Raw genomic sequence first — 27,200 nt, 5'->3', positions numbered from 1 at the left:
AATAGGCATTTATGTCCTTATAAAATACTAGCAGAAATCCTGTAGGAATTGTGCCTAGATTGAACATGAATGCCGCTTGGGGGCAGGTGTAAATGTTAGCACATTTATAAAATGCGTAAAGTGTGATTGTGCCCAAACTCCTCCCCTGAGCATGCTTTCTGTATAAAATGCGTGCCTACTTGCACTGCACATACATGATCAAATTTTATAAGAGCCCATTTACACATAAAAACTGTTTCTAAAATTACCCCCTTAAAATGGTATACCGTGGACACAAATCTTTTGGCACTGTGCTCCCATGCAGCTTTGTCATTGGCAAGTGCAGGGAGTGAATAGAGATCTTCAATACCCCTCTTGAACCCAGGACATATGCATCTAGTTTCAGCTAGTATGTCTCCCCTCCACAGCCTCCAGGTGCCCAGCCAGTCCATGCAATGAAAGCTGGGTCAAAGAATTGCACCTGGGACTTCCCTAGACAGCGCTTACTGTAGAGATGTCAACCAGTGAGGGACCAGTTGACTAACAGCTTTGCCAAAAAAAAAATACAAAACCCAGGAATTTGGATTTTGGCTCATGCCGTTTCCAGTTGTAGCTCAATGTGAGTTGCATTCAAGTAACTCACATTGTCCTTGGAGGGTTTACAATCTAAGTTTGTACCTGAGGCAATGGAAGCTTAAGTGATTTGCCCAAGATCACAAGGAGCCACAGTGGGATTTGAACTAGGCTTGCCTGATTATGAACCTGCTACTATAACTGCTAGACTACTCCACTTCTGAGCCAGGGATGTGGTTATTTCATTAGACATAAGGGAGAGCCAGTTATATTTCTATACCGAGAAGCGTAAAACACCAGAATAGTTTGATGGGTGATATGAAATCATATTACCGTGCTGAGCAGAAGTGGGAAGAATGGATTGATTGCTAGGTATCATGATTTGATGAAAACTGTTGGGCAAATATTCAAGTGCCGTGGTCAGTGTGCTTTTTAAACTAGAGGTGTGCGTGGGGATGAGGACAAAAAATTAATTACTACTGTGGGGATGGATCAAAAATGAATGGGAACAGGAGGGGATAGATTGGAAGTGGGGACTAGATTTTATCCCTGTGCGCATCTTGACTGGGACATCTGACACCACCGCCTCTACTTTTACTATTGGTAACATAATTTACCCTCTAGAGCAAAATGTGAAAATCCTTGGAATAATAATTGATCAATATCTCACACTGAAACCACAAGTATCCAAACTAGTGTCTAATGTATTCAAATCATTATGGAAACTAAAAAGATTAAGACCATACTTCCCAAACACAATTTTCAGATAATTAACACAATCCTTGGTACTATCAAAATTCAGCTACTGCAATGCGGTTAATGTTGGGGCTCAAGGCATCACTAATTAGAAAATTACAAACTTCTCAAAACACAGCAGCTTGTCTTGTACTTAAAGCTAACTGTTACTCCAAAGTGACCCCACTTCTATTCAAACTTCACTGGCTACCAATATGTTATGCTTTACAAATTATGTGCATTCATTCATTAAATAATCTATGGTTCATCCCCATCTTTCTGCAGAATCTTATGGATTTGCCAACACGTAACGCTATATATGTACACACTTATCCACATAGATAACAAATGTAGAACTGACAAGGCATTCTGATTACATAGAACATAGTGTGTACATATATAGTTCTACATTTGTTATCTTTGTGAGCCACATTGAACTTAAATTTCATCATTTGAGATAATGTGGGATATAAATGTCGTAATAAATAAATAAAATCTATACAGTAACAAGCTCCACCACTACATGGATAGCTGGCGATATTCAGCCTATCCACGTAGTTCTATGGCTAAGTTTAGGACAGCTCTTTTGCTGGCCTAAATTTATCCCTGCATCTATACAGATAATGGCACAGTATTGCTAGTGGAATGCTCTTGCTCCTCCTTAGTATTCTGTGTAGCGCTGCTGAAAACTGACCACTAGGACACATCCGCTATGTGGATAAGTGCTTTTGAATATCCAGCCCTAAATGGATAGGCAGTGTTCCAAACTGATGTATACCCAATATAACCATGTGTGTATATAATACTATTTTTTCAGATTTTGGGATGACCCGAGACATCTATGAGACAGATTATTACCGTAAAGGAGGCAAGGGCCTGCTTCCTGTCAGGTGGATGGCACCAGAATCTCTAAAGGACGGCGTATTCACTGCCTTCTCAGATGTATGGTGAGTTCCAGTGGGCATGGCACAGATGCAGCCATGAATAGAATGTGCTGCAGGAGCCAGGGCCGGCCCAATCATTAGGCAAGATTAAGCAGTCACCTAGGGCATCAATTTCAAGGGGGCAGGCAAAAAGCAGCTGCAGTCAAAGCAAAACAACAAATCCTGACAGCGAGATAAACTCTAAAGAGCCATCAGCCTGTATTTTTGTGCACAGGAGGAGTGGGGATTTCCAAATAGCCTGTTTACCCAGGTAAATGTTTTTTTGGAAATTGCCCTCATTAGGTATATACTAAATAAAGTTTAATATTTAAATGCAAGAGGGTCAATTATATATTTTTACAGGATTGTTTGGGGAGGTGGATATTGAAGTAATCATGATTGTTGAGTTCATGAAAATCTCAGGGGAGTGCCTATGGGCCTTGAAGTTAATTGAGGATATGAAAGGCTGAAGATTCTTCAGGGCACCTAATACCCTAGTTCTGGCCCTGACAAGGGCCCTATTAAAGGAACTCAGGCCATGTTACAAATGGTGTGGGGGGGGGGGGGGGGGGACGGACAAAAAGCAAGATTCACCATTCCGAGGGATCCTCTATGTTTGACCCATATCACCTCCAGCTTTGATATCATTTTTGTTCCAGATATAACTTTCCCTGTCTTGGAGGAGATATTTCTGTATGACAACCTGGTTCTGGAACATAATGAGCATACATCCCAATTTCAGCACCTTTAAATATTTATATCTGTCTTGCCAATCTGATGATTTAAGATCTGTGTCCCTCTTCAGGTCATTTGGCGTGGTGCTCTGGGAGATCGTCAGTCTAGCTGAGCAACCTTACCAAGGACTCTCCAATGAGCAGGTCCTGAAGTTCGTCATGGACGGGGGTTACTTGGAGGAACCTGAGAACTGCCCACAGAGACTGTAAGTAACCCAGGGAGAACCTGGTGTATTCAAGTGTTCTCTGAGGTCAAGCAGGCCAGTTGTATTTTCACAGCTGGGTGACATCATCCAATGGAGCTCAATATGGATGCTGACTAGCAAGAAGATTGTAGAAGTTTCTAGCAGAGTTCCACCTCGCATGTGCTGGTGGCTTCCCACCCAACTCACAAGCACAGATCCCTCAGTCTTCATTTTTCAGTGGAGCAGGTAGGACGCATCATTGTGTTCTCTTCACTGTGCGTGTTTATTCTTATTCGCAGTGCCTTCCTGTGTGGGTATTTTTGTTTTTATGTTATCCTCCCTTGTCCCCTCTATAATAGTGTTAGTTTTTTCGGCTTTTCAAGTTTTCTTTATTTTTCGCAAATTGCTAGGCCCACTTAGGCTGGAGTGCCAACCTCGATTTGAACGCTGCCCCTTTTTGAGGTTCACAATTGAGTAATTTAATTTGGCCATGATTCTTTTCTCGATATCCAAGAAGACCCCCCCAGTGTCTTCAAATGATGCGCCCAATATAATTAGGTGATTTTAGTAATGAACCTGCACTCTTGGTGCATCGGGTGCCTTGGATCTAACTATGACCCAAATTCTTGCTCTCTCTGAAGACACAGGGGGAGCATCAGGACCAACAGGAGAGACTTTTTGGCTCCTTGATGGCCGATCCATCGACATCGGCACTGGAAGCATCGACCTTGATGGCTAAGACTTCAACAACCATTGGGCATGCACTGGCTGTCTCAACATGGAGCGCTGAAAGTAGACCCCAGACCACTCAGCACCCGACACCAAGGGTACATACGGGTTCGCCGTCATCCTCATTGGCACTGAAGGACCACATGCTGAGCTTCAGGGAAAGCCCAAGAAGCATAAGCATTGGTCCTCTTTGATGCACAGTACCGGAAGCTTTGGGGCATTGGCATTGCCAGTACCAGAGAAGCATTGGCACTGGAAGGAGCGCTCCCCTTTTTGGTAGAGGTGCCAGTGCCCAAGTCTCCAAGTAGCCAGATTCCCGCTTCCAGTTTGGCACTGACATCTCAGGCTGCCTCTGTCCCAGCTCCCCCACTTTTTCTGATGCTTTCCTTCGGTGAACAGTACCAAGTCATGCTCAGGGAGGAGCTGGCACAGATACTCCAGTTGCAATCTACTCAGGCATCAAAGGCGCTTGCACCAACTGCGGATCAGCCCACATTCTTCCTGAGGCTCAGTCCATACCTGTGGGGAGATCCTTGGCGTTAGCACCTCAAAGGGTATCTATGTCAGCATCAACCCATGCAGCACTACTCTCAACATCAGGGGAGGAAGCTTCCCCAGTCTGAGGGTAGGACTGCACCTTGGTGCTCTTCGGGGCATGGATATGGTTCCACTGAACCTGGTCTGAGTACGAAGAGGAGTCTGATAGGGACCACTCATGGGGCTCAGATGAAGACCCTCATTACTTCTTGGAGTAGGACTCTTATGGGGTCCCTTCTGATCCCTCCCAACCTCAAGAGATGTAAAGCTCCACCTGTGATTCTCTCTCTCACTGGTTTCCTCAAGGAGATGACTTCAACCACCCCATTTAAGTTAGAGACTGAGGAGGAGCTCAGGGCAGAGATGTTATCTGTTCTGGACTATGAGTCACCTCCTATGGAAGAGGTCATGGTACCATTGCATCCTATCCTTAAAGATGCACTGATGAAGAACTGGGAATTTCCCCTCTCAGTGCAGGTCACACCAAAGAAGGTGGATGCACAGTATTCTATCCAGAAGGCTCCCGGATTCCAGAGAGCACAGCTGCCTCACCACTCTTTGGTTGTTGAATCTGCTCTCAATGAGCTAGGAGTACCAGAATTCATGCTTTGGCTCTCCCAGGTAGAGAGGGTCAGGCCTCAATGCTTATTGCTTGCATCCAGTCCTACCAGCTCTATACGAGCCTTTACTTGAAATCTTTGGTACGCAATATGCTAAGTATTGTGGATACTCTCCCTCAGGAGCATACCGCAGAGCTTCACCAGTTGGCCAGAAAGCAGCATAAATCCCTGCTGGCTCCCCAGTTGAAGCAGGAGACGAGCTTTTGACTAGCTCCAGGAGAGCATAGCAGTAGTACAATTAACTGTCTTGGATGACCTACTGGTAAGGGGGAGGCTGAATTTTTTCCATCAGGGGTGGCCCCTTGTAACTGACAAATACACACTCTAGCTAATTTCTTTCAAAGAAGCTGTGTTTCAAAACATCATTTGGAGAAAAGCCCTCAGAAGCCAAAGGCAAATTGTCAATGGTTTTGAACGCTATTACACAATATGTGAATGTAAGTAGCGCTTAGTTTCTATCGCTGGGCTGCAAAAACTCCAAATTGTTTTTTAGAAAATTTTTTGAAAATGCTTCTTTAAAAATTAAACAACATTTTCATCTATCAAACAAAGCAATTGTCCACTTCTCTCAGCGTTTAGAAATGTGCTTTCATGTAATATCAGTTTTAAACGTGAATAGTGTCAGGATTGCTGGACATACTTAGGTTAATATGAAACCCTTGACATACTTAGTTTAATATTAAACCAGCTTCTGACTTCTGATAACTCCCTCCCTCCCCTTCAGGAATCAGTAAGGATGGCAAATGGACCAAATGTTGCCCAGCTGCCTGTCTCAATTAACATACCTTTTCTCCCATCTTGGAGCAGGGCTCTCTGTGAGAACAAAGGAAGCCAGACATAGAGGCTCCATCACTAGGGACTTCAAAGAGGTACAACTGTAAAAATGGTCACCTTCCTGACTTCAGGGAAGTAAACTGGAGTTTGGCTAGGAAGGAAGATAAGTTTTTGATCTCTTTCTGTTCTTGAGGTATAAAGCAGAAGCACACGGCTCTGCTCTTACTTCTTTTTCTTCTCTGTCTTTCTCTCTGCACCACACTCATCTCCAGCCCCCTGCGCCCTACCTAGCTACGCCACTGTCAAGGCGGTGTACAGCAAGAACAACTCAAACATAAGCTATAGACAATTACAGCAGTAAAAATATTAGAACTTAAGAGTAGCCATACTGGGTCAGACAGTGGTCCATCTAGCCCAGTATCCTGTTTCCAACAGTGACAGAAACCCAAAACATGGCAGCACTCTATGCTACCAATCCCAGGGCAAGCAGTTGCTTCCCCATGTCTGTCTCAATAGCAGACTATGAACCTTTCCTCCAGGAACTCGTCCAAACCTTTTTTTTAAACCCAGTTCCTTAGCGACCCCCCCCCCCCCCCCCCCCCCCCACCAGACCGGTCAAGACGCTTGGGTTATGCACGCCTACCAGCAGAGGGAGACTGAGAACACTAAAACTTAAACCAGTATAAGCTAGCAGCCAGTAAATCTCAGTCTCCAGCAGAGGGTAGACATGCAGCCTGAGCAGTCAGTCTGGTCTGGTAGGATTAGATTTTCTTAACTAATACCCTGTACTTGGAATTATTTTTGGTTGAGTGCTTCAAGAAAAGCGGGTCCAGTGGGATTCACTTTTCTCTGTGGAATTTAGCCGGTGTGTGGCTTATTCCCCGGCTGGCCTGTGGTTAGGCAGCGATGTGCCTCGGCTCCTGTTGTGACAGGAACCTTGAGAGCCATAACTTCTGGCAGTTTGTAGCTTTGAAATCCTCTTTCTGAACTTTCTGCCTGTTGCCTCGGCTCCTGCTATGGCAGGAACCTTGAATGCTTAGCCCCTGTCAGCTCTTAGCAACTGGGCTTTTGTTGTGAGTGTGTTAAAAAAAAAAAAAAAAAAAGAAAGAAAGAAAAAGAAACAGTGTTTGGCTGCTTGGCAGTGCTTGACTGTGTTGTTTGGGAAGCTGACAGAGAGGTCTGGGGATTTTGAGCAACTTTAAGAGAGCTGGGACGTTAGGGTGTAGTGGATGCGGTTACCAAGGCTACGGCTATTCCGGTTGATGGGAGGGCTGCTTTCAGAGATCCGCAGGATAGGAGATTAGAGTCTTTCATTCGGCGCAATTTTGATCTCTCGGCATTGTCACTTCAGGCCGCTCTGTGCGGGGGCCTAGTAGCCAGGGCGTGTTTCCGTTGGGCTGAAAGACTTTTGGATGGCCCGGCCTTAGATAGAGCTTCCTTGGTGCAAGAGCTAGCCAAGTTAGAGATGGGCTCTTCCTTTTTGGCAGATTCTAGTTATGATCTGCTTCTGCTAAGAATATGGCATTGGCGGTTGGAGCTCATCGGGCTCTTTGGCTTCGTGGTTGGACGATGGATGCGGCGTGTAAGTCCAAGTTATGTTCTCTCCCCTTCAAGGGGACCTTGCTGTTTGGAGAAGAGTTGGATAAGTTGATTCGTGGCCTTGGAGAGACCAAAGTGCCGCGTTTGCCGGAGTTGTGCCCCAAAGCAGGGGGTCGAGGTATGGCAGGGCGTGTGCGTTTCAAAGATACTCGGCATTATAGGCCAGGTAGGTTCAGTGTTGTGCCTAGAGGTCGATTTTTTCAACGTACTCAGCCCTTTCGTGGAGGTCGGCGAGGAGGCCGAGATGCGCCGGGGGGAGGTCTGTCCTCCGGGTGTGCTTCACAATGAAGGTGTGCGGGTCCAGCCTCTGGTAAGGGTAGGGGCTCGTTTGAGACAATTCTATCAGAGGTGGACCCATATCACGTCAGATCAGTGGGTACTCGAAGTGGTGCGAGACGGGTACGCGCTGGAATTCGAAACTTTCCTTCCAGATTTTTTCCTCGCCTCTCCGTGCCGCTCTCGGGTCAAGGCCAGGGCGATTCGGCAGGCGCTTCGTCGGCTGATAGATCTGGGGGCGGTCGTTCCCATGCCGGTTTCAGAAAGGGGGACAGGTTGTTATTCGATTTATTTTGTTGTCCCCAAAAAGGAAGGTTCCTGTCGGCCTATTCTAGATCTCAAAAGGATCAACGAGGCTTTGAATGTTCCCTCCTTTCGCATGGAAACGTTGCGTTCGGTCATAGTAGCGATGCAGAAGGGGGAGTTTCTCACATCTTTGGATCTGACAGAAGCCTATCATCATATTCTCATTCGGACGGCGCATCATCGGTTTCTACGTTTTGCGGTTCTGGGACAGCATTTTCAATTCTGTGCGCTGCCGTTCGGTCTGGCTACGGCGCCTCGTACCTTTTCCAAGGTTATGGTGGTCGTGGCGGCGGCTTTGAGGAAACAAGGAGTGTTGGTACACCCGTATCTCGATGATTGGCTCATTTGCACCAAGTCCCTTCAGGAGAGTGTGGATGCGACGGCGAAGGTGGTAGCTTTCTTGGAGTCGCTTGGCTGGGTGGTGAACTTGGTCAAGAGTCACCTAGTACCGACTCAGTCCCTGGACTATCTGGGGGTTCGCTTCGATACGGCGAAGGGCCGGGTGTTTTTACCAGCAGTTCGAATTGCCAAGATGCAGTTATTGATTCGCCAGTTTTGTGCCAAACGGTTCCCGTCTGCTCACTCTTACCTTTAGATTTTGGGACTCATGATGGCATTGATAGAGGTAGTGCCCTGGGCCAGGGCTCACATGAGGCGGCTGCAGGCGGCACTGTTGGAGCGGTGGTCAAGTAGTTGGGGCCATTTCCTTTTAAGGGTCTTGAAGGTTAAACATAGAGTTTTACATTTTGCCCTGTATTGTACTGATAGCCAATGAAGTTTTTGCAAAAATGGTGTGATGTGGCCATGTTGCTTATAACCTTCTTTTAGTCTTGTTGCAGCATTCTGAATCAATTGGAGCTGGTGCAGACCCTTTGTAGTCATACCAGTGTAGAGTGCATTACAGTAATCCAGCCTTGATGCTATCATGGCATGCACAACTGAGAAGAGGCATGCCTTCTCAATGTAAGGAGATAGCGTAGTTGTCACAAGTGATAGAAACTGGTCTTGAAGGTTGCTTGGATTTGGGGGGATCAGAGAAAGTGTTGAGTCAAGCTGTATCTTTGCTCCTTACAGGAGTTGGGGAGTGGTAGTTCCAGTACTCCTCAGCAAACAGGATCGGGGCCACAATTCCATTTATTTTGTGGTTCCAAAGAAAGGAGGAGCCCATCGTCTGGTCCTCGACCTCAAAAAGGTCAGGAAATACCCGAGGATCAAGCATTGTAATGTGGAGATCTTGTGTTCTGTCATGGCAGCTGTTCAGCTGGGGGAGTTCTAACTTCACTAGATCTCTGGGAGGCTTACTTGCACATTCCCATTTGGCTGCCTCATCATATTTTCTCCGCTTTGCAATTTTGGGTCAACATTTTCAGTTTCAAGCTATGTCTTTTGGGCTGGCGACAGGTCCCAGGACCTTTTCCAACGTCATGATAGTGGTAGCAGCATTCCTGAGGAAAAAATATATCAGGGTATATTCCTATCTGAATGACTGGTTGATCAGAGCCTTTTCAGCTCAGGAGAGCTATCGGGCCACCTCCAGAGTGATCTTTCTTTTGCAGTCACTGGGATGGATACTCAATTTGCCCAAGAGCTACTTGGTACCCATGCAAATGCTGGAATATCTGGGAGTTCACTTCGACACAATGCAAGGCAAGGTTCTTATACTGGATCAGATATGAGTCAAGCTTCCATCTCAAATTCATCTTCTAATGACCTTGCTGAATTTCCTCGGACTTGGGACTACGTTCAGGTGTTGGGGTCCACGGCAGCAACTCTGGGCTCACATGCACCCTCTTCAGCCATTGATCCCCCATATCACAAGATTATGACCTCTGTCTTCCTTGCATTCTTCAAGCGAAGGTGAGCCTGTTGTGGTGGCTGCAGTCCAGGAATATCCTCAGTCCCCTCCCATCCCTACTCCAAGGATGTGTGATATTTCAGCAGCTAAGCAATGAAGTCCATGTTTTGCAGGTATGAAGAAAGCACAATGGGTCTCCAAGGATCAGCCGGTATATAAAGTTTATTAAAGGACCTGACACAGGCTGTGCTTCGGTGAAGTACTTGTGTCAGGGTTGTTAATGATGTTTCAAATATGATGTGATCCTATGCTACTACTTACTACTGAACACTTCTAAAGCGCTACTAGGGTTACGCAGCGCTGTACAGTTTAACAAAGAAGGACAGTCCCTGCTCGAAGGAGCTTACAATCTAAAGGACAAAATGTGCAGACAATCAAGTCTAGATTTCCTGAATAGAGGTAGAATGGTTAGGTGCCGAAGGCGACATTGAAGAGGAGTTCCTTTAAAGATCAATAAGTATAACCAACACATACAGTGGTTAAGACAATGTAGGTAACTTGTACAGCTAAAAAACGCTGCCAAAACTCTCCAACAGTGAACCATTCATTTGATAGCCCTCAATCCCAATAGTATCATCTCTCAGGTTGAAGTGCGTTCTCACCATGTTTAATAACCTTGTGGAATTTGACCAGGTGCCCATTTCAGACAGCCATCAATTTAGTCATCTGGTATATGTAGTCCATCTTTTATGCTTATGGAAGGCAGGGTGGTTTGCTTCCAAGCCCCGTCTAGGGCCACCTGGCTAGCTGTAAAGAATCATATGGTGAGCTTGTGGAGGTCTGGTTTTACACCTAGTGGCTTAAAATGTGATAAGAATAAGTGAGGTCCAACGAAGCAAAGAATCCAAAATGTAAAAGCAGATGAACAGAAGGTACATGTGATAACCCTTTCTTCAACACATTTGTCTCCATTTCAGTAAGTGTGACATCAGAGAGATTAAAAATCAGAATGTTTTTATCTCCATGATTTCATTGGGAATCTCCCCCTCCCACGGCCCTGTCCGTGTGGGGATAACTGCCTCTCTCTGCCACCGGGCCAATGGATATCCTCTGGTCCTGTCTTCCAATTTTGTCCAAAAAGGTTTTGCTAGGTCTTGATGCTAGTGTGGTTACAGGGCTGCTGAGGGGGGAGGTAGAGTTCAGAGTCATTATGAACTCATTTCCTACTGCGTTCTTCATGATATGTGGTTCTCATGGGTTGTGCTTAACTTGAGGAAGTCTGAGCTCTCGTTACGGACACAGTTCATCTTGTCGGTTTCTTAAAATCTTTAGCTTCAGCATTTCATAGTGACTTATTGTTTTGCTCGTGAATCAGTCAGTCTCATATAATGTTAGTTTGATAAAGTATTCGTAATTTGTGCTTCATCACTTTTAACTAAGGCTCGTTTTTTTATTATTATTAACATTTGTATAGCGCTACCAGACGCACGCAGCGCTGAACACCTGAAATAGAGGGACAGTCCCTGCTCAATAGAGCTTACAATCTAAAAATAATACAGACAGACAATTCATCACTTTTAACTGCGGCTTGTTTTTTTTCTTTTAGAATCCTGGACAATCCCAGCTTGCTTAAAATTTCCAGTTTTTCGCATACTCGGTTTCTTCAATCTAGTGGTTCGCTTGCACAGATAACTGACTTTTTCAGATTACCGGCTAATTTTGTCTTGGCCTAACCAGCCACTGTGCATTTTTAAACATATTTATTTATTCGTTTATGTATTTTCATTATTCCTTTTAACAATGCTTTACGTAGGATATCTGTGCACAGACAGCACATTATTTAGTGAGTGCACTTCACTACCACTCAGATAGAAACCCTTATTTGTTTATTTATCAGTGTCACATTCCAGTGCCCTTTTTATTTATCATTTCTTTACTCATGTCTTTACAGTTATTGTACATTTTGATAGAATTAACACAACATAAGTACATAAGTAGTGCCATACTGGGAAAGACCAAAGGTCCATCTAGCCCAGCATCCTGTCACCGACAGTGGCCAATCCAGGTCAAGGGCACCTGGCACGCTCCCCAAACGTAAAAACATTCCAGACAAGTTATACCTAAAAATGCGGAATTTTTCCAAGTCCATTTAATAGCGGTCTATGGACTTGTCCTTTAGGAATCTATCTAACCCCTTTTTAAACTCCGTCAAGCTAACCACCCGTACCACGTTCTCCGGCAACGAATTCCAGAGTCTAATTACACGTTGGGTGAAGAAAAAGTTTCTCCGATTCGTTTTAAATTTACCATACTGTAGCTTCAACTCATGCCCTCTAGTCCTAGTATTTTTGGATAGCGTGAACAGTCGCTTCACATCCACCCGATCCATTCCACTCATTATTTTATACACTTCTATCATATCTCCCCTCAGCCGTCTCTTCTCCAAGCTGAAAAGCCCTAGCCTTCTCAGCCTCTCTTCATAGGAAAGTCGTCCCATCCCCACTATCATTTTCGTCGCCCTTCGCTGTACCTTTTCCAATTCTACTATATCTTTTTTGAGATACGGAGACCAGTACTGAACACAATACTCCAGGTGCGGTCGCACCATGGAGCGATACAACGGCATACAAATGTTATGCCAGGCTACCTTTCATATTTTATTCTCAGTTTAAGGAACGGTGCATCCCTAGAGCTTCCCAATTTTTTTCTTCTGCAGATGGTACAGCCACTTGGCTGCACCATTCCTTATCTGGTGATGATGTCACTGAATTGTCAGTCTTCTCTGGCTATGTCTGCTGGTAGGAAGACATAATCCATTTATCTGGACTGGTCTAGCAGGAAAGGAAATTAGCAGGTAAGAACAAATTTCACCGTGCATGGTGTTACAGGTGTTTCATAAGCCTCGTATTAAACTATCTGCACAGTCATTTTAATAACAGAAAAAGGATGATAACTCTTCCAGGAACGTGGTGGTGAGGAATGTTGATTTTTTTTTTTTTTTAGTATTTTATATTATTGTCTTTCTGTGCATATTTGGGTTATCTTTTTTTTTTTGTGATAGTTCCTCTCCTCTTTCCATTTACAGACACAACTTGATGCAGATGTGCTGGCAGTACAACCCCAAGATGCGTCCCACCTTTCTGGAGATCATTGATATGCTGAAAGATGATCTGCATCCCATCTTCCAGGATGTCTCTTTCTTCTACAGTGACGAGAACAAGCCTCCTGAAGTGGAAGAGTTTGAGATGGACTTTGAGAATATGGAGAGCATTCCCTTGGACCCCTCTTCCTGCTCCCAGAGGGATGACGTCTTAGGACAAAAGAATGGCCCAGCAGTAGGGTTAAAGGGAAGCTATGAGGAGCAAGTACGTTACACACACATGAATGGAGGGAAAAAGAATGGACGCATCCTTTCATTGCCAAGGTCCAGTCCTTCCTAACATTTATTGGTTGACCCAGGTTTTGTGTTCAAAATTATTTTTAATTTTTGACACTTTTTTCCTTTTTTTTTTTTGGCTCCATCAGAAAGAACCTGCCCCGCCTCCCCCTCCCCCACAAAAATCTCAGGTCAGGACTTAATGATAACTGCAAACACAAATGCAAAACGTTTTGTTTATTATTAATAGATATTTCTAATAATTTTGATTTAATTTTAATTTTTTTTTTGTTTGGGTTTTTTTTTTCTTTTGGTGTTTTGGGCCAAGTTGACTGGCTCATCTCAGTTGAATTTAACTGTGAACACACAAACTGATGGAGTGGGGAAGGGAAAAAGCAAAGGTGAGGACACATTTTCCAGTGTGGCCATTTTACCCCCACTTCCATCACAATGATTTCAGGACAAGGAGATGTTGATCTTGGGTTGTGCCACCCAGGTCAAACAATAAATTAACACAAAAATAAATGTGGATTTTACAGATGGATGGGAAGAGAAGTACATTATAAAGATACAAAAAAAGAGAAATTAGATTTTCTAGTATTCAAGCAACAGCATACCAATCAAGAACATAAAATGTTGGAAGTCAAAATTTGGAGAGAGGACAAAGGGGGGGGAAATCCCACGGACAAATATACAGTGTGAGGGGGATTTGCCAAGAAAATTCTGAGCTTCACTGCTATGGAATCTACTTTCATACATCATAGCTGAAGGATATTTTTTCATATAAATTTTGCTGTTGAAACCCAGATGGATTGGACAAACAGTTCCTCAGATTGACCAATAGCTGCTGCTTTTTATACTTATGGGTATAAAAAATAATCCCTGATATGTGTGCGCTTGGTGTGTTTGGGTGTGTGTATGCACATTTGTATACATGGACTTAATGTATGTATTATACACGTGTTTGTAGGCATTGCGTACAAACTCGATGTTGCACGTTTTGTACCTGATTGTTGGTGGTTCTGCCAGCGGAGGTTTTGGGCTTCTTCTCATCCAGCTTCATTCAGATTCCCTCTGCTTTCCCTCGAAATAACCAAGGAAGGCCCTGAACCCCTACTAGGTGCCTCTATTCCTCTCTACCTCCCCCAAAGCGATGACAGCTGTATGATGAGGGATTGCCATGAGTTCTCTGGTGTGCAAACAGCACAGGCAGAAGTCTTGACAAAGAATCAGGGCAATGGATGTCCCTGTGGGGATTTATCTTGCATCCTTTCAAAGTCAAGCACAACAGGAGAAAGTCTACCTGAGATATCAAACTTTCTGTTATAACAACATTATTAAGTGTATAATTTGTTTGTTGTAACATATTTAAATTTGTTTTTCCTCAAATTTTTTGAAGGAGGGGCTTAGTTTTAAATATTAACCTTGTGTAAGTTATTGATTTCTTTTCCTAAGTAGTCTTTATCTGTCTGTTTTGGTCTTTAAAGGAGGTTCACTCACTTGCAAATCAGCTATAAAAGACCTTGCTAGGATGTATAAGGTTCTTTGAAGGTTTGTACTTAATGAGGCTTGAACGTAAGAATTTATTGTGAATGTATATTATAAAATGGCTAGATGTAGAGCATGCCGCTGTGGAAGAGTGCGGTCCCGTGAAAAGTGGCTGGCACTCTTCAAATTGGAACCAATGGGGTGTCCATATGGTTCCCCCTCAGGCACAGCTCAGAGGCTGGCCACTTTTCAGTATGTGTATATACTGTACATGTTTGTCTTTCATGAGTTACCAAGTTATCGTCCCTCAAGTCTACGCGGGTCCCTCGGGTAAGGATTTCTTCTTATTTCGAGTAGGTTAAGAGCAGGACCTGGTAATGCAGGAAGAAAGCACATGGATGGTGCCGCATCTGGGTGCATGAACCATTCTCTGGAGTGATGTACTTTTAACGTGTATACAACAAGAGCACCCCACAGTAGACTCCAGCCAAAGTCCTGAGCAACTGAGCTGTAACTTATCTTTCTGATTGGAGATAGAGGTACACCATTGCTAAATTACTGCCCTTTCACTTTGCAGTTGCCAAATTACTATCATCCTTTGTTCCTCTTAGTGTCTTTGATTGCACCATCACTCCTTTACCAATGGAAAGAGCAACCGCTATGGCATGCAGTGCAGAGTCATTGTTATCAGGGGCCATCTTAGTTTGGGAATTATAGCTTGCCAGTTTTCCCTCTAAGCTCACGATTCTTCTCTAATTCCAGACCTTGACCTCCAAATAACAATTGAAAAAAAAAACCCTGATCCTATCTCCCTTTCTCCCCTGCTTCCTAAGCAGTGCTGACCTTGGGTAGAGGAAACCAGTACTTACCGATTCTTCACTGAGTGGCCTGTGACATCTTGAGAGAGATTTTCAATGATTAAATCCAGTTGCTGGTTGGCTGCTAATACCATAGAAACTGATCTGGTCACTACTTTTTTTTAAATCAGGTCTGTGACTTTGATACCACTGGCTTTGGAAGACATTGTTCCTACCTTGTGCAAAGACTTTATAACAGAACATTTAGTCCTAGATGGCAGAACTATTTAGTTTGGTCTCTTGTATTGTAATGTCAGAAAAACATGAAATCTCCTCATTGTTATGTGGGCCACTGTAACTTGGTGTATCCTAGAGTCATGTCAATGTAGAGTCCCTTAGCCACTTTGCAGTAACACATGAAGAGAGGACAAGTGGAACTACGCTTTGTAGCGCTTTATAGCACAGTGATCCACAAGTAGAGGTGGTGAAAATACTCAACGTAAGTTTTCCTTAGTGACTTAGCTGGGGAACCCTCTAAGACTGCCTGTAATGATATCGCTAACTACAAATAATTACTTTCATTAGTCTTCACCCTATCCTCTCCTTCCCATCACCAAAATAATTCTCTTTTCTAACTAAAGTGGAAGTAATAGTGGATGAGAACTAGAGAAATGTAAAAGTGTGCTGTGAAAGCCGAAAAAAGTAGCCCATACAGAATGCTTTTTCTAAACTCTGTCTCTTCTGGTTTTGCTTCTGACCTGGCTGGGTTAGTAATACAGAGTAGGCTGGTGATATTTCTGAGAATCTTACAGTTTAAAACAGCATAATCTTTGTCTAATTCAGGGATAGGATGTTAATGTTGGATGCTTCTAGCTCCTTTTCAGCAGGTGAGAAGGCAGTATTTTTCTGGCTCCCTTAGCTGTTGGCCTAAGCTTTATTCCTGGACCTGTTGCTTTCAGGAACAGAAAAAAACATGTAAGCCAGGGTTTCTCAACTGGCACACCCAGTCAGGTTTTCAGGATATTCACAATGAATATGCATGAGATAAATTTGGAATCACTACCTCTGTTGTGTGTAGATTTAACTCATGTATATTCATTGTGGGTATCCTTAAAACTTGACCAGTTAGGTGTGCCCTGAGGACTGGATTGAAAACCACTGATGTAAGATAGAGGTCCTGCATACTACCTAGGAGGAACTTGGGATTTGAACTTAGAATTACTGTATTTGGATTTAAACCAGAGATACCATTGAGCTGGAGAAGCAATTATCACCTGAACAAAGTCATGCTGGTTAGGCTGTTTCAACACTGATGGTCTGAAACCCAATCTCACTGCATTTTGACACTTTTGTAATCTTGTGTTTTTCTTTGTATGTTTAAGTAACAATTCTGGAATACAGTAGGCCAGGGTTTTAAGAAAGTTGTGACCAGCTGAACCCATCCAGTTGCCAGGGATTAGATAGTAAGTTTCCTCATTTCTTCTTCCCTCCTACCCCTCTCTCCTGGCTTCCATCTACAGGGTCCGTTGCCAAAGCTCCACCATGAGTTTCGTGCTGTATCAATGAAGGACCGGGCTCAGGGAGATAGGTGGGTTAAATTTATAATGGAGCCATGGGAACAAATAAATGTTTGTGCAGCAGGCTGGTACATTTTCATTAAACCAAACTCAAGACACAGGATTCCCTTTTTTTTTCCTGGGGATAATTACTAAGAACAGGAGAATGCAGAGGGACAGACTTACATTACAGCCCCTTCATTTTCTGTTTTGATTGAAAAATGGAGCTGTGGGGATTCATCTAGAACAGTGCCCTGACCCTGCATGACCTATGGTTTGATCCCTCACTTCCCCAGGGCTATGAATCTTATGAGCTTGTCCCAGGTTTTCCTGAATTCTAATGATTTCACTTCCACCCACCTCCATTCTTAAGTGTACCTTTTCTGTGAATTGAGTAACTCTGGAGGAGTTTTCCTGATTCTGAACTCTGACTTTAAATGATTCCCTTGTCAGTAGCTGAATCAGATCTTGAATCCACTTGCAGTCTGTGTTAAAATGTGTACTTCTTTCTGCCCCTACTCATGTAACGAAAAATATTACAGGGGGTGAGGAGAAGTTGCCCCAGAATTATTTTTTCAGTTTGAGTTTTTAAATTTAAGTACAGATAAATTCACTGAAAAAGTATTGTGAAAACTGAACCTGGAGAGCCTTAGCGTAAAGGAGGGCACATGCCACTAGCTCTGATGGTTAAGCAAGGACTTAAAAGGGGAAAGAAATCTTGACAAAGACGCTGGATTGAGTATTACAAACAGGGCCAGCTCACCACCCCACCTGTAGTCCTGCATCTCTTTCCCTCCCCCCCCCCCCCAGGTCTCCAGCGTCTCCCCTTCCCTACCCCACAGGTCTCCCTACTTCCCCCCAGTAGTCCAGCATCTCTCCCCTTCTTTAGCCCACACCAAGGTGTCCAGTATCTCCCCTGATTCCCTTCTCCCATATTCCTCCCCCCCACCCCACCAAAGTATCCAGCATCTCCCTCTACTTCCCTTTCTCCCAAATTTCCAAGATCTCCCCCTTGTCATTGCTGCTGCCAACCCCACTGCCCTACCTACATGGGCGCCCAAAGAAAATGCAGGCTTTGAGGGGGGGGCAGCAACAGTGTCAGCACAGTTGGAAAAGACAGTGGCAGAGTCAACCTTTAAAGCAGGGGTGTCAAACCTCGGTCCTCAAGAGCTGCAATCCAGTCAGGTTTTCAGGATTTCCCCAATGAGTATTCATGAGAACTACTTGCATGCACTGCCTCCATTGTGTGCAGATAGAACTCATGTATATTCATTGTGGGAATCCTGAAAACCCAACCTGGCGAAGGCTGAGGTTGGATACCCCTGCTTTAAAGCCACTGTCAGCATCAGGCCTTTAAGCAACTGCATGCATTCACTCAAGATTTTCTGCATCTCATCTGTTGTGATGTTGGAGGGGGTGGGATTTAGCAGGGCATAAGTGTGTGCAGATACTCAAAAAGGCCCTCTGCTAACAACTGCTTTAAATGTCTTCCCTGCCACTGTTTTTGCCAGCCCTGCTCTGCAGGTCTCGAAGCCTTCTGTCCTAGGTTGACACCTAGTCTGTCTAGTAGTAGAGCTGGCCATGGATAAAGAACCTTAATTTCAGGTATTCTACAGACTTTTCTTGTATTCAGAAACTCCTTTTTCATAACACGTGAATCAAGTGGACAAGGCATCTGTGAGCTGAAATAAAAAGGCAGACAAACACTAAGAAAAGAACAAGCTTATATGTAAAAGAGAACCTGAAATAAAGATAGCTGAGAATATATTATCCGCACAGTGTTAACTCTAGCCAAGATCTCTCAGTCCAAGTGATAGGTATGCAGTTTATGGCTGTATAAACTGATCAGGAAATCAGTTTGTGTTGCAGTTTTAATACCTCCGAAACATCCCTGTGGCAGACGTCTGGGAAGGAATTTCAGGAGCACATTGAGGGGCCGGTTTTGTAAAGCATGAATAACCTACAGCAAATGATGTGGGTTGTCAGTATACAGAGATATTGCACCTCTTTTTTTTATGCAGTTTGTGGATAGATGTTCCTGGGGGCATAATTTGAGCAGAGTTGCAATGCATGCATGTATATTAAAAGCATATGAGTAGATGTCCATATTTATACTTTCTGTAGAGCAGCTGTGTTTCTGTGAGCATTTGTGTGCTACCGGGGATTATTCCTGGAGCCGCTTTTGTAAAGTTGCATATGCACTTATTTTGCCTTTATAAACTAGGGGACCGCAAGCGGTAACAGGTTTTGCACAAACATGTTAAAGCACTTTGTGGAAGTTTGGCAGTTACCGAGCGTTAAACTGTGCATTATTGTATTTTTCTGAATTTTTATCTGGAGAGGCGTGGCATGGAAGCATTAGCGGCTAGTGTGTTATACTTAACTACGTGCTAACTGGCTATCGCACACTTAACATGAGAGCGATTGTGCCTTCTAAATTAGAGGTGGTTAGCGCTCCCATGATAACTGTCTCTGAAGTTACCATGTGCTAATGGTAACAGGGCACAACCTGCAAAAAAAAAAAAAAGTGAAAAAGCCCTCAGTTTTTGTGTGGTAAAATCCCGTGTTAGAATGCTTTAACTGCAGCTTTTAACAGACTTTTATAAAAAGGCCCCTGGGTGTGTGTTTTTAAAATTGTATATGGGTGCTGTGTTATAAAATTACCTTCCTCGGGGTGCGATTTTCAGATTATGCATTTTGGAGAAAGGGTGCAGGTACTTTTCTAACCACAGATTTTGCACACATTTTCAAAGCAAAAGCAAGTAGGTCATTTTGTTTTGAAACTTGCCATGAATGCAGCCTGCCCAGGGTGTCTTGCAGCTGCTTTTTATGTGGGTAGCTTTTGTTATGGTAAATAATGTACCTAAATGTGAAAGTGGCATTTATATGTGTTCTTGCCTCTCCAATCTAAACCTATGCCCCTGAGAGCGCCTCCTGTACGCATCCATCGTGGAACTACAGGGCTGCTTTCTGCTGCATTGAGGCAGAGCAGTTTGCAGCTGGGCTAAGTAGATGTACTTTATACAAGGGGCTGGGGTCAGTGTTCCATCTGTCCTGCAGATCTTCAAGAGGTTTTGACCCATTGTTTTAGTTTTCAGAAGCCTCCCTTCCTACCCCAACATGCTCTAGGAATAGAAGACTTTGAGAGGGTCTTTTACTAAGCTGTGGTAGCGTTCTTTTAGCTCACGGTAGAAGTAGACATCTTGGCGTTTACCGCCAGCTGATTTCTACTGCGAGCTAAAAACAGTACCACAGCTTAGTAAAAGACCCCTTGAATTAGAAAGTCGGCTCAAAATCATGATGGGAGGGGAACCAACATTGTAAAAAGTTTGAAAATATAATCAAAACAAGCCAACTTGTGATGAAATTCAGGGTCATGTTTTTTTGTCCCTCTTCTAACTCTGCTTCTGTCTGAAATCTGCCATCACTAAGGACTAGAGTGTGATGGTGATGACCAACTTTGTGAGTACCTGAATCTGGTTCCAGCAGGACCATGCAAAGACCAGACAGCAGCAGGTACAGAGGAAACATGTCATCAACGGCTGCAGAATTAACTATGTAAATATTAGGATATGCACTTTGTTGTTTTCTTTTAAAATTGTGTTGTTATAGTTTCTGTGCTTTTGCAATGATAAGTACTAGCAGATCCACACTACATTTGCTGGAGTGAAGAAGTATTCTCACTTTCTTTGTAATTCAACAGATTTTCCTATTAGAAGATGCTTTTATTTATTTTACTACGACAGAAATCACTGTAAAAAGTAACCCAGAAACCTAGTTTGCTTCCTTAAAAAGTGAATAGAGCTTTTCAATTATTTTTTATCCATGAAATGTGCAGGAGAGTGAGACAGAGTGATTTTTATTAGTAATATTATTATTATTCCTTTTCTGGCACAGTCTACCTCAATTTCTTTTAAAGATGGTGTTGGAAACTGTACAGCTGTTGAATTTGCTGTAGTAATTCTAGCCTGGACCTATTCTGAACCATAGGGAAATCAATACCAGGTGGCTCCAGTGCTTAGAACCATCCATTTGGGATTTTAAATCGCTGGGAAAAGCTTTTCCTTAAATCCTAGCATTACCTATATGGAAGTGACCAAAGACATGTAGGCCCACACTTCTGTGAATCTGTTCAGATTAGACTTCTATTTTAACCAGGGATTCTGATATTAAAGTTGTGGCAGGGAACCGTTTTCTTTGGCAAGGCTAAGGCACTTCCTTCAGCCTCTCCACCAGGGTATCTAAATCTGAAAATTGATACATTTCTAAAAGTGGAGAATATTCTCATGTCTTTTGAGAACTGAAAAAAACCCTGGGTTTTCTTTCTTTTTTTAATAAGAGAAAACACTTTTGAAAAGAATTTGGAATCCAGTTACCTCTGGCTGCTGAGTTTGGAAGATTTTTCTACAGTTTGGGGTAGAAATTGAAAAGACCTAAAGAGAATATAATTTTTTTTCCAGCTTTGGGCCCCTTTTGCCAAGCTGTGGTAAAAGGGGGCCTTTGGTGGTGTCGGCGCATGGATATTGCCATGAGCCAAGACCCCCTTTTACTGTAGTGAGTAAAAGGTCATTTTCAGCGAAAAAATAAATGGCCTTGAATTAATTAATCACAGAGATTGGCGCACGGCCATTTCCAGGGGAAGCCCTTACCGCCACCTATTTAAGTGATGGTAAAGGCTCCCGCGCTAACCTGATGGTAGAAAAAGAAAAACATTTGTGTCATGCCAGAAATGGCACGTGCTGGGGGTAGGAATTACTGCCGGACTATTGCAATAATCTCAACTTGGCACGTGGCAAAGCGGCAGTACATGTACTGCAGCTTTATAAAAGGGGCCCCTTTGTCTTTTTAAAAATTTTATTTATTTGCAAGGCCGGTCCTTGGGACACACTCAACCATTCTGTTTTCCGGCTATCCATAGTGAATATGCATGAGATGATTTGCATACTGTGGAGACATGCATGTTCATTGAGGATATCCTGAAAGCCAGACTGACTGGATGTGTCCTGAGGGTTGAATTGAGAAACAATTAATCTAATGAAAATTATTGTGATATCTTTTTTCCTGGTATCTTCAAGATAAGTAAGTACATAAGTATTGCCATACTGGGACAGACTGAAGGTCTATCAAGCCCAGCATCCTGTTTCCAACAGTGGCCAATCCAGGTCACAAGTATCTGGCAAGATCCCAAAACAGTACATTTTATACTGCTTATTCTAGAAATAATCAGTGGATTTTCCCCATCCATTTTAATAATGGACTTTTCCTTTAGGAAGCCATCCAAACCTTTTTAAAATCCCACTAAGCTAACTGCTTTTACTACATTCTCTGGCAACAAATTCCAGAGTTTAATTACACGTTGAATGAAGAAATATTTTCTCTGATTCGTTTTAAATTTATTACTTTGTAGCTTCATTTCGTGCCCCCTAGTCCTAGTATTTTTTGAAAGAGTAAACAAGACGATTTACGTCTGCCCATTCTACTCTACTCACTATTTTATAGACCTCTATCATATCTCCCCTCAGCCGCCTTTTTTCCAAGCTGAAGAGCCCTAGCCGCTTTAGCCTTTCCTCATAGGGAAGTCGTCCCATCCCCTTTATCATTTTCGTCGCCCTTCTCTGCACCTTTTCTAATTCCACTATGTCTTTTTTGAGATGCAGCGACCAGAATTGAACACAATATTCGAGATGCGGTCGCACCATGTAGCGATACAAAGGCATTATAACGTCTGAAAAGAAAGGAAACACTAAGAGAGGAATTTTCACTGCAGTTATGTGGCAGTCCATTCACATATATGAACATTTAAGCCACAAACATTCTTTTCAGGTTTTCTTGTTTTATTCATTTGTATTTCCAATTGATTATCTTGGTATCTCTTATTGTAAACCACTTTGAACATTTGGTATGAGTGGTATATAAGTACAAATAAATGTAAAATGGTCCTGGAGTATTCATCCCTCCCCCCTCCCCCCCCCCCCCCCCCCCCCACACACACACTGGTATTCAGGATATTCATAATGAATATACATATTTGCATTTACTGCTTCTGTTGCACACAGGTACATAATATACAGTATTCTTGATTGGTTAAGCCTTATGCTAATAAACAGTAAGGAGGCCATACTACATGCCCACTGAAATGTTGTTACATGCAGCATTCGTTGGCTTGTATATTCTTTTGTTTGGATTTTCATTAAACTACTTCTAAAAATTAAAACTCCCCTCCCACCACATTCTGAGATTTGTAGTATTGGCCATGTCTGTTCAAAGAAAGTTACAAAATCCATCTTCTCTCTTCTTCCCCCACCCCCCTTCGCCTTAGCCCTTGATTTATATAAAAAGGTTTTCCACAGTGATGCTATAAAGAAGGATAGACCCATCATGCTTTGATGTGAAAGGTTAACGCCCCATGGCTCATGGAGCCCTTTGGACAGGCTTCATGCAGAAGGTGTTCACTGTGGCCTCAATTCTGCAAAACTCTGGCCCTGTATAAATGACCAAAAGTCTGGCAATAATTGACTCGTGACAACTTTTTCATGAACCCCAAGAAAGGATACTTCAATAGGCAGGGCTGCAAGAGAGAACTAGTATGGTCCCATGGAGGTAAACTTGCATGTGTAAAAATGTTCCTGCCCCTCCCACTTTCTCAGCATCAAGAGTCAAGTCCCCTCTTATGGTTTGTTTGTTTTTTTTGGATGGTTTCCAACTTTAGAAATTCTTACTGTTAGGGAGGTACTGGAAATATTACCACTTACACAAATATACATCCTAGTGTATATTGCTAGCAATTGTTGAAAAGCTGGTATGGCCAAAGGATTATTTATTGAGATTCTTGTGTTATCACATTTCTGCAAATGCATACTTTTATTTTTTTGTGCGCGAGGAGGGTAAAGGGGTGGTAGCAGCTTATAGTTTTGGTATTGGTTTGAACTGCAAGCTTTTTTGAACACTGATGTCTTTAAATGCCTTTACAGTATGTATTAAACATCTTTTGCCCATGAGGTGATAATCAGTATTTCTAAACTCCCAACATAGTAAGTATGTCCCAGCCATCAGCTTTGAAAGTGTGTTACTTGGCTGCTTATAAATATTAGACTGCAAAATTTATTCAGAAAAGTTCTAAAATTGTGAGCTGTGATAGTTAACGTTTCATATAAAAAGGGCCAGCTGGATAGGTGTTCAGGTATTCAGTAGTTTGTATCTACTTTTGACACTGTTAAAGGTTATGCTGGCTTAGATAGTCTGTGGATGGGGGTTTGGTATATGTACCATAAATCTAAGGGAGGAAATATCTGGCCTTCTAGAGTATCACATTCAGGGAAAGTGATAAGAAAAGATATTTCTCTTGGCATCTAGGATGGACAACAACCATTACAGCTGAAAGTTTTTGAAGAAATGTGCAGGTTCCTTGGGAAAAAGTCCATAAAACATTATTACCCAGGTAGACTTGGATAACCATTGTTTATCCATGGAAATGGCCTCTAGGAAATAGATCTACTTTTTGGGATCTGCTAGATACTTGCAACCCAGACTGACCACTGTTCAGTGGACCTTGCTCCTCTTTGAAATGACTTTTCTTATGTCCTAATCCCACTGAAGAAAAGCCTCCATTTCCTTTGAAGACCATGACTCCCATTTAACTCAACTTATGCCATGCAGATGCAGGATGAATTGGAATAGGGGTTCATATATATATATTTGGGGGGGGGGTATAGACTGTGGATCCCAGAACTTGTGGGTTGAGAGACAAAGTCCTGTTGGGAAGGCTCATAAATTAAATGCAGGCATGGGAAGTGGGATAGCAAGAGACTTGGGGGGGGGGGGGGGGGAGAAAGAGAGAGAGAGACTGATATTCAGCGCCACTTTGCCAAGCAGGAGCAGCTCCTACTGGATAAGTGGCACTTACTGGGCCATACGCAGATGTTTTGTGGCATTAGGTGGATAATGCTATGAAAATCTCTGACCACCCCAGCACTATCTTGGTAATGCCAGGGCATACCAGGAGTAGAACCAAGAAATTATCTGATGCTCAATGCTGGTACCCACTTGCTAACTGGGGAAGTTAAGACAGCAAAATAGCTAAAAGGCACCAAGGAGAAATCTTTAAATGTCCTTTATGTGCCCTTGCAATGTCTGTAAAATCTAGTCAATTAACATTCTCAACTGTTGAACCCATGACAGTTAGACTCTTGGGATACCTACCTGGAATGGACTGCTGGGAATTGTATTGCCTGTTGGTCCCTACCTTTGTCGTAATTTGCTTAGAAGAAAACTAGGAGAGGGGTTGAAAGCATTCGATTTGAAAGAACACTAGACAAATCCATTGTGATATATGTGAGAAGACATGATTAGTTATTTCTATATACTTAAAGAAAAGAAAAGGCCAGTGTTTAATTATATATCTGCTTGGCTTTGTTAGTATGCTTGGAATACTGTATCTAAACAGATGAGGTAAGCGTTAAGATGTCTGAACCTGTTGTGTTTTGGCTTGCGTTAATATTGGATTCGATACACGTGAATCCAAAGGTTAGCAGGCGATGAGGTGCTGGGTTGAAACTTTACACTTCCATTTAGTTTCATGAGAAGTTTCTGGCCATCTCGGATTATCCATTCACTTTAATATCTTTGGGATTATTTAAAAGAAAAAACATATATTTTTATTTTAAATTCACCACTTTATTCTTCTGGAAATTTAGCACTTATTTCTTGCAGTTCACATGATTTCACTGCATATCAAAACAAGCTGTGAAATTACAGACTGAGAAGTGATTATTTTTATATTGTGTAATAAAATTAGTATTAACTTTTAAAAGTATTATTTTTATGTTAGGGGGTTTTGCTTTAGGGTTGTTCTGCCAATGTAGGCATGGAGAAAAAATGGATATAGTTTTGATAATAACTGATTTCCAATAATGTCATAATCATGCTATTTTGCCAATAATGCATTTATATTTTTCCAGTTCATTTCATCTGTAAAACAAGTGTTTTCCTGGTTGCACTGGCAGCCTGATTGGCTAATGGGTCAATTTTCAAACAGTTTAACCAACTAACTTTGGGGGATAGCCATTGAAACCTCTACGTTTTAAAAATTTCTACCACTGACCACCTAAATCATTCCCCCCCCCCCCCCTAATTTTCAAGGTAGCAAAAGTTGGCCAATTGAAAGGTGGGGGTGGGGGTGGGGCTTATGATTCAGTAGGTTGGTGCTGATTTTCTGCAGTAACTGGCTAAGATTAGACTGGCAGTTCCATCCACACACACAGCTTTGCTAAATCTAATGAGTGAAATATTAACCTGAGTAGATTCATGAAAAAGAATTTCAGCCGAAAAACTAGCCAGTTAAGTTTGCCTGAAAACGTTGGTTAAAAATGTAACTTAGTTGCCACTTAGTGGTCCTATGAAAATTGGCTCATTCTATCTATATAAAAAGGCCTTAATTAGGCCCTAGAATTGACATGGAACTTATCAAAAGAGACGATGGTTATTATGAATGATCTTTGAGATGGCCCGTGCATGCATTCTTCAACTCTCTCTTCCTCTTACATTATTTTAAATTTGTCAAGTGGTGAAGCATTTGGCTTGCATTCAAAAAGTACATGGGCATAGATTTAGTGTCTTCTTCTGTTCCACAACTGCATGCTGCTTCTCTCATTAGCTGTGACTTTGTCTTTGGTAGAGTGTATTGATGTATTTAATGGCTACATCTATTAATACAAGTTGTTTATAGCTTTGTCTGTTCCATGGCTAGCTCTCCAGCTTTGATTGTATTTCTTTGTATTTTCAGTGTATAAGGGTTTTTGTTTTTTTAAGTAAAATCTGTGAATTGCAATGTGTTGATTATAAGGAGCATGTGGGGCTGTGTCTTTCAAGATGAGAAATCTCGGCTAATCATCCTAGATGTGACTGTGTGAGCTGCCTGTGTTCCAACAGTTTAGGTGTCTTTTCCCGCCTCAGAAATAAATTTTCATCATTGGTCATTTTTAATGAGAATTGGGAGAACCTGGAGATGTGTGGTGAACCTTTTTAAACATTTTCCAAAGTTCCAGAGGTTTCACACGCCATTTTGTGTTTCTGTTATTTAAAGGCTGTGGGGTCCTTTTACAAAGCAGCGGTAAAACGTGGCCTGCGGTAGTGTGGGCACATTTTTTATGTGTTCGCTGGGTCTTTTTTTTTTTTACCAAGGCTGGGAAAAAGGCATGCGCTAGTTTTAATATTAGTGCA

The 27,200-nt window shown here is 42.6% G+C and overlaps 1 protein-coding gene across 1 annotated transcript in view; it reads left to right on the top strand.

Moving 5' to 3' along the window:
* The window catches only part of INSR (insulin receptor), a 428,464-nt gene extending 410,729 nt beyond the window's left edge, over positions 1-17,735 (top strand). The window contains exons 19-21 of the mRNA XM_030218585.1: positions 2,105-2,234; positions 3,016-3,150; positions 12,851-17,735. Coding sequence (XP_030074445.1) covers positions 2,105-2,234; positions 3,016-3,150; positions 12,851-13,205 — 620 coding nt within the window. The 3' untranslated portion in view covers positions 13,206-17,735. The remainder of the gene's footprint in view (positions 1-2,104; positions 2,235-3,015; positions 3,151-12,850) is intronic.
* The last annotated feature ends 9,465 nt before the right edge of the window (positions 17,736-27,200 follow it).

This window comes from Microcaecilia unicolor, chromosome 11 (assembly GCF_901765095.1).
Source record: "Microcaecilia unicolor chromosome 11, aMicUni1.1, whole genome shotgun sequence".
NCBI classification, from domain to species: domain Eukaryota; kingdom Metazoa; phylum Chordata; class Amphibia; order Gymnophiona; family Siphonopidae; genus Microcaecilia; species Microcaecilia unicolor.
Note: the sequence above shows the minus strand (reverse complement) of the source record. Positions and strands in the feature narration are given on the sequence as shown.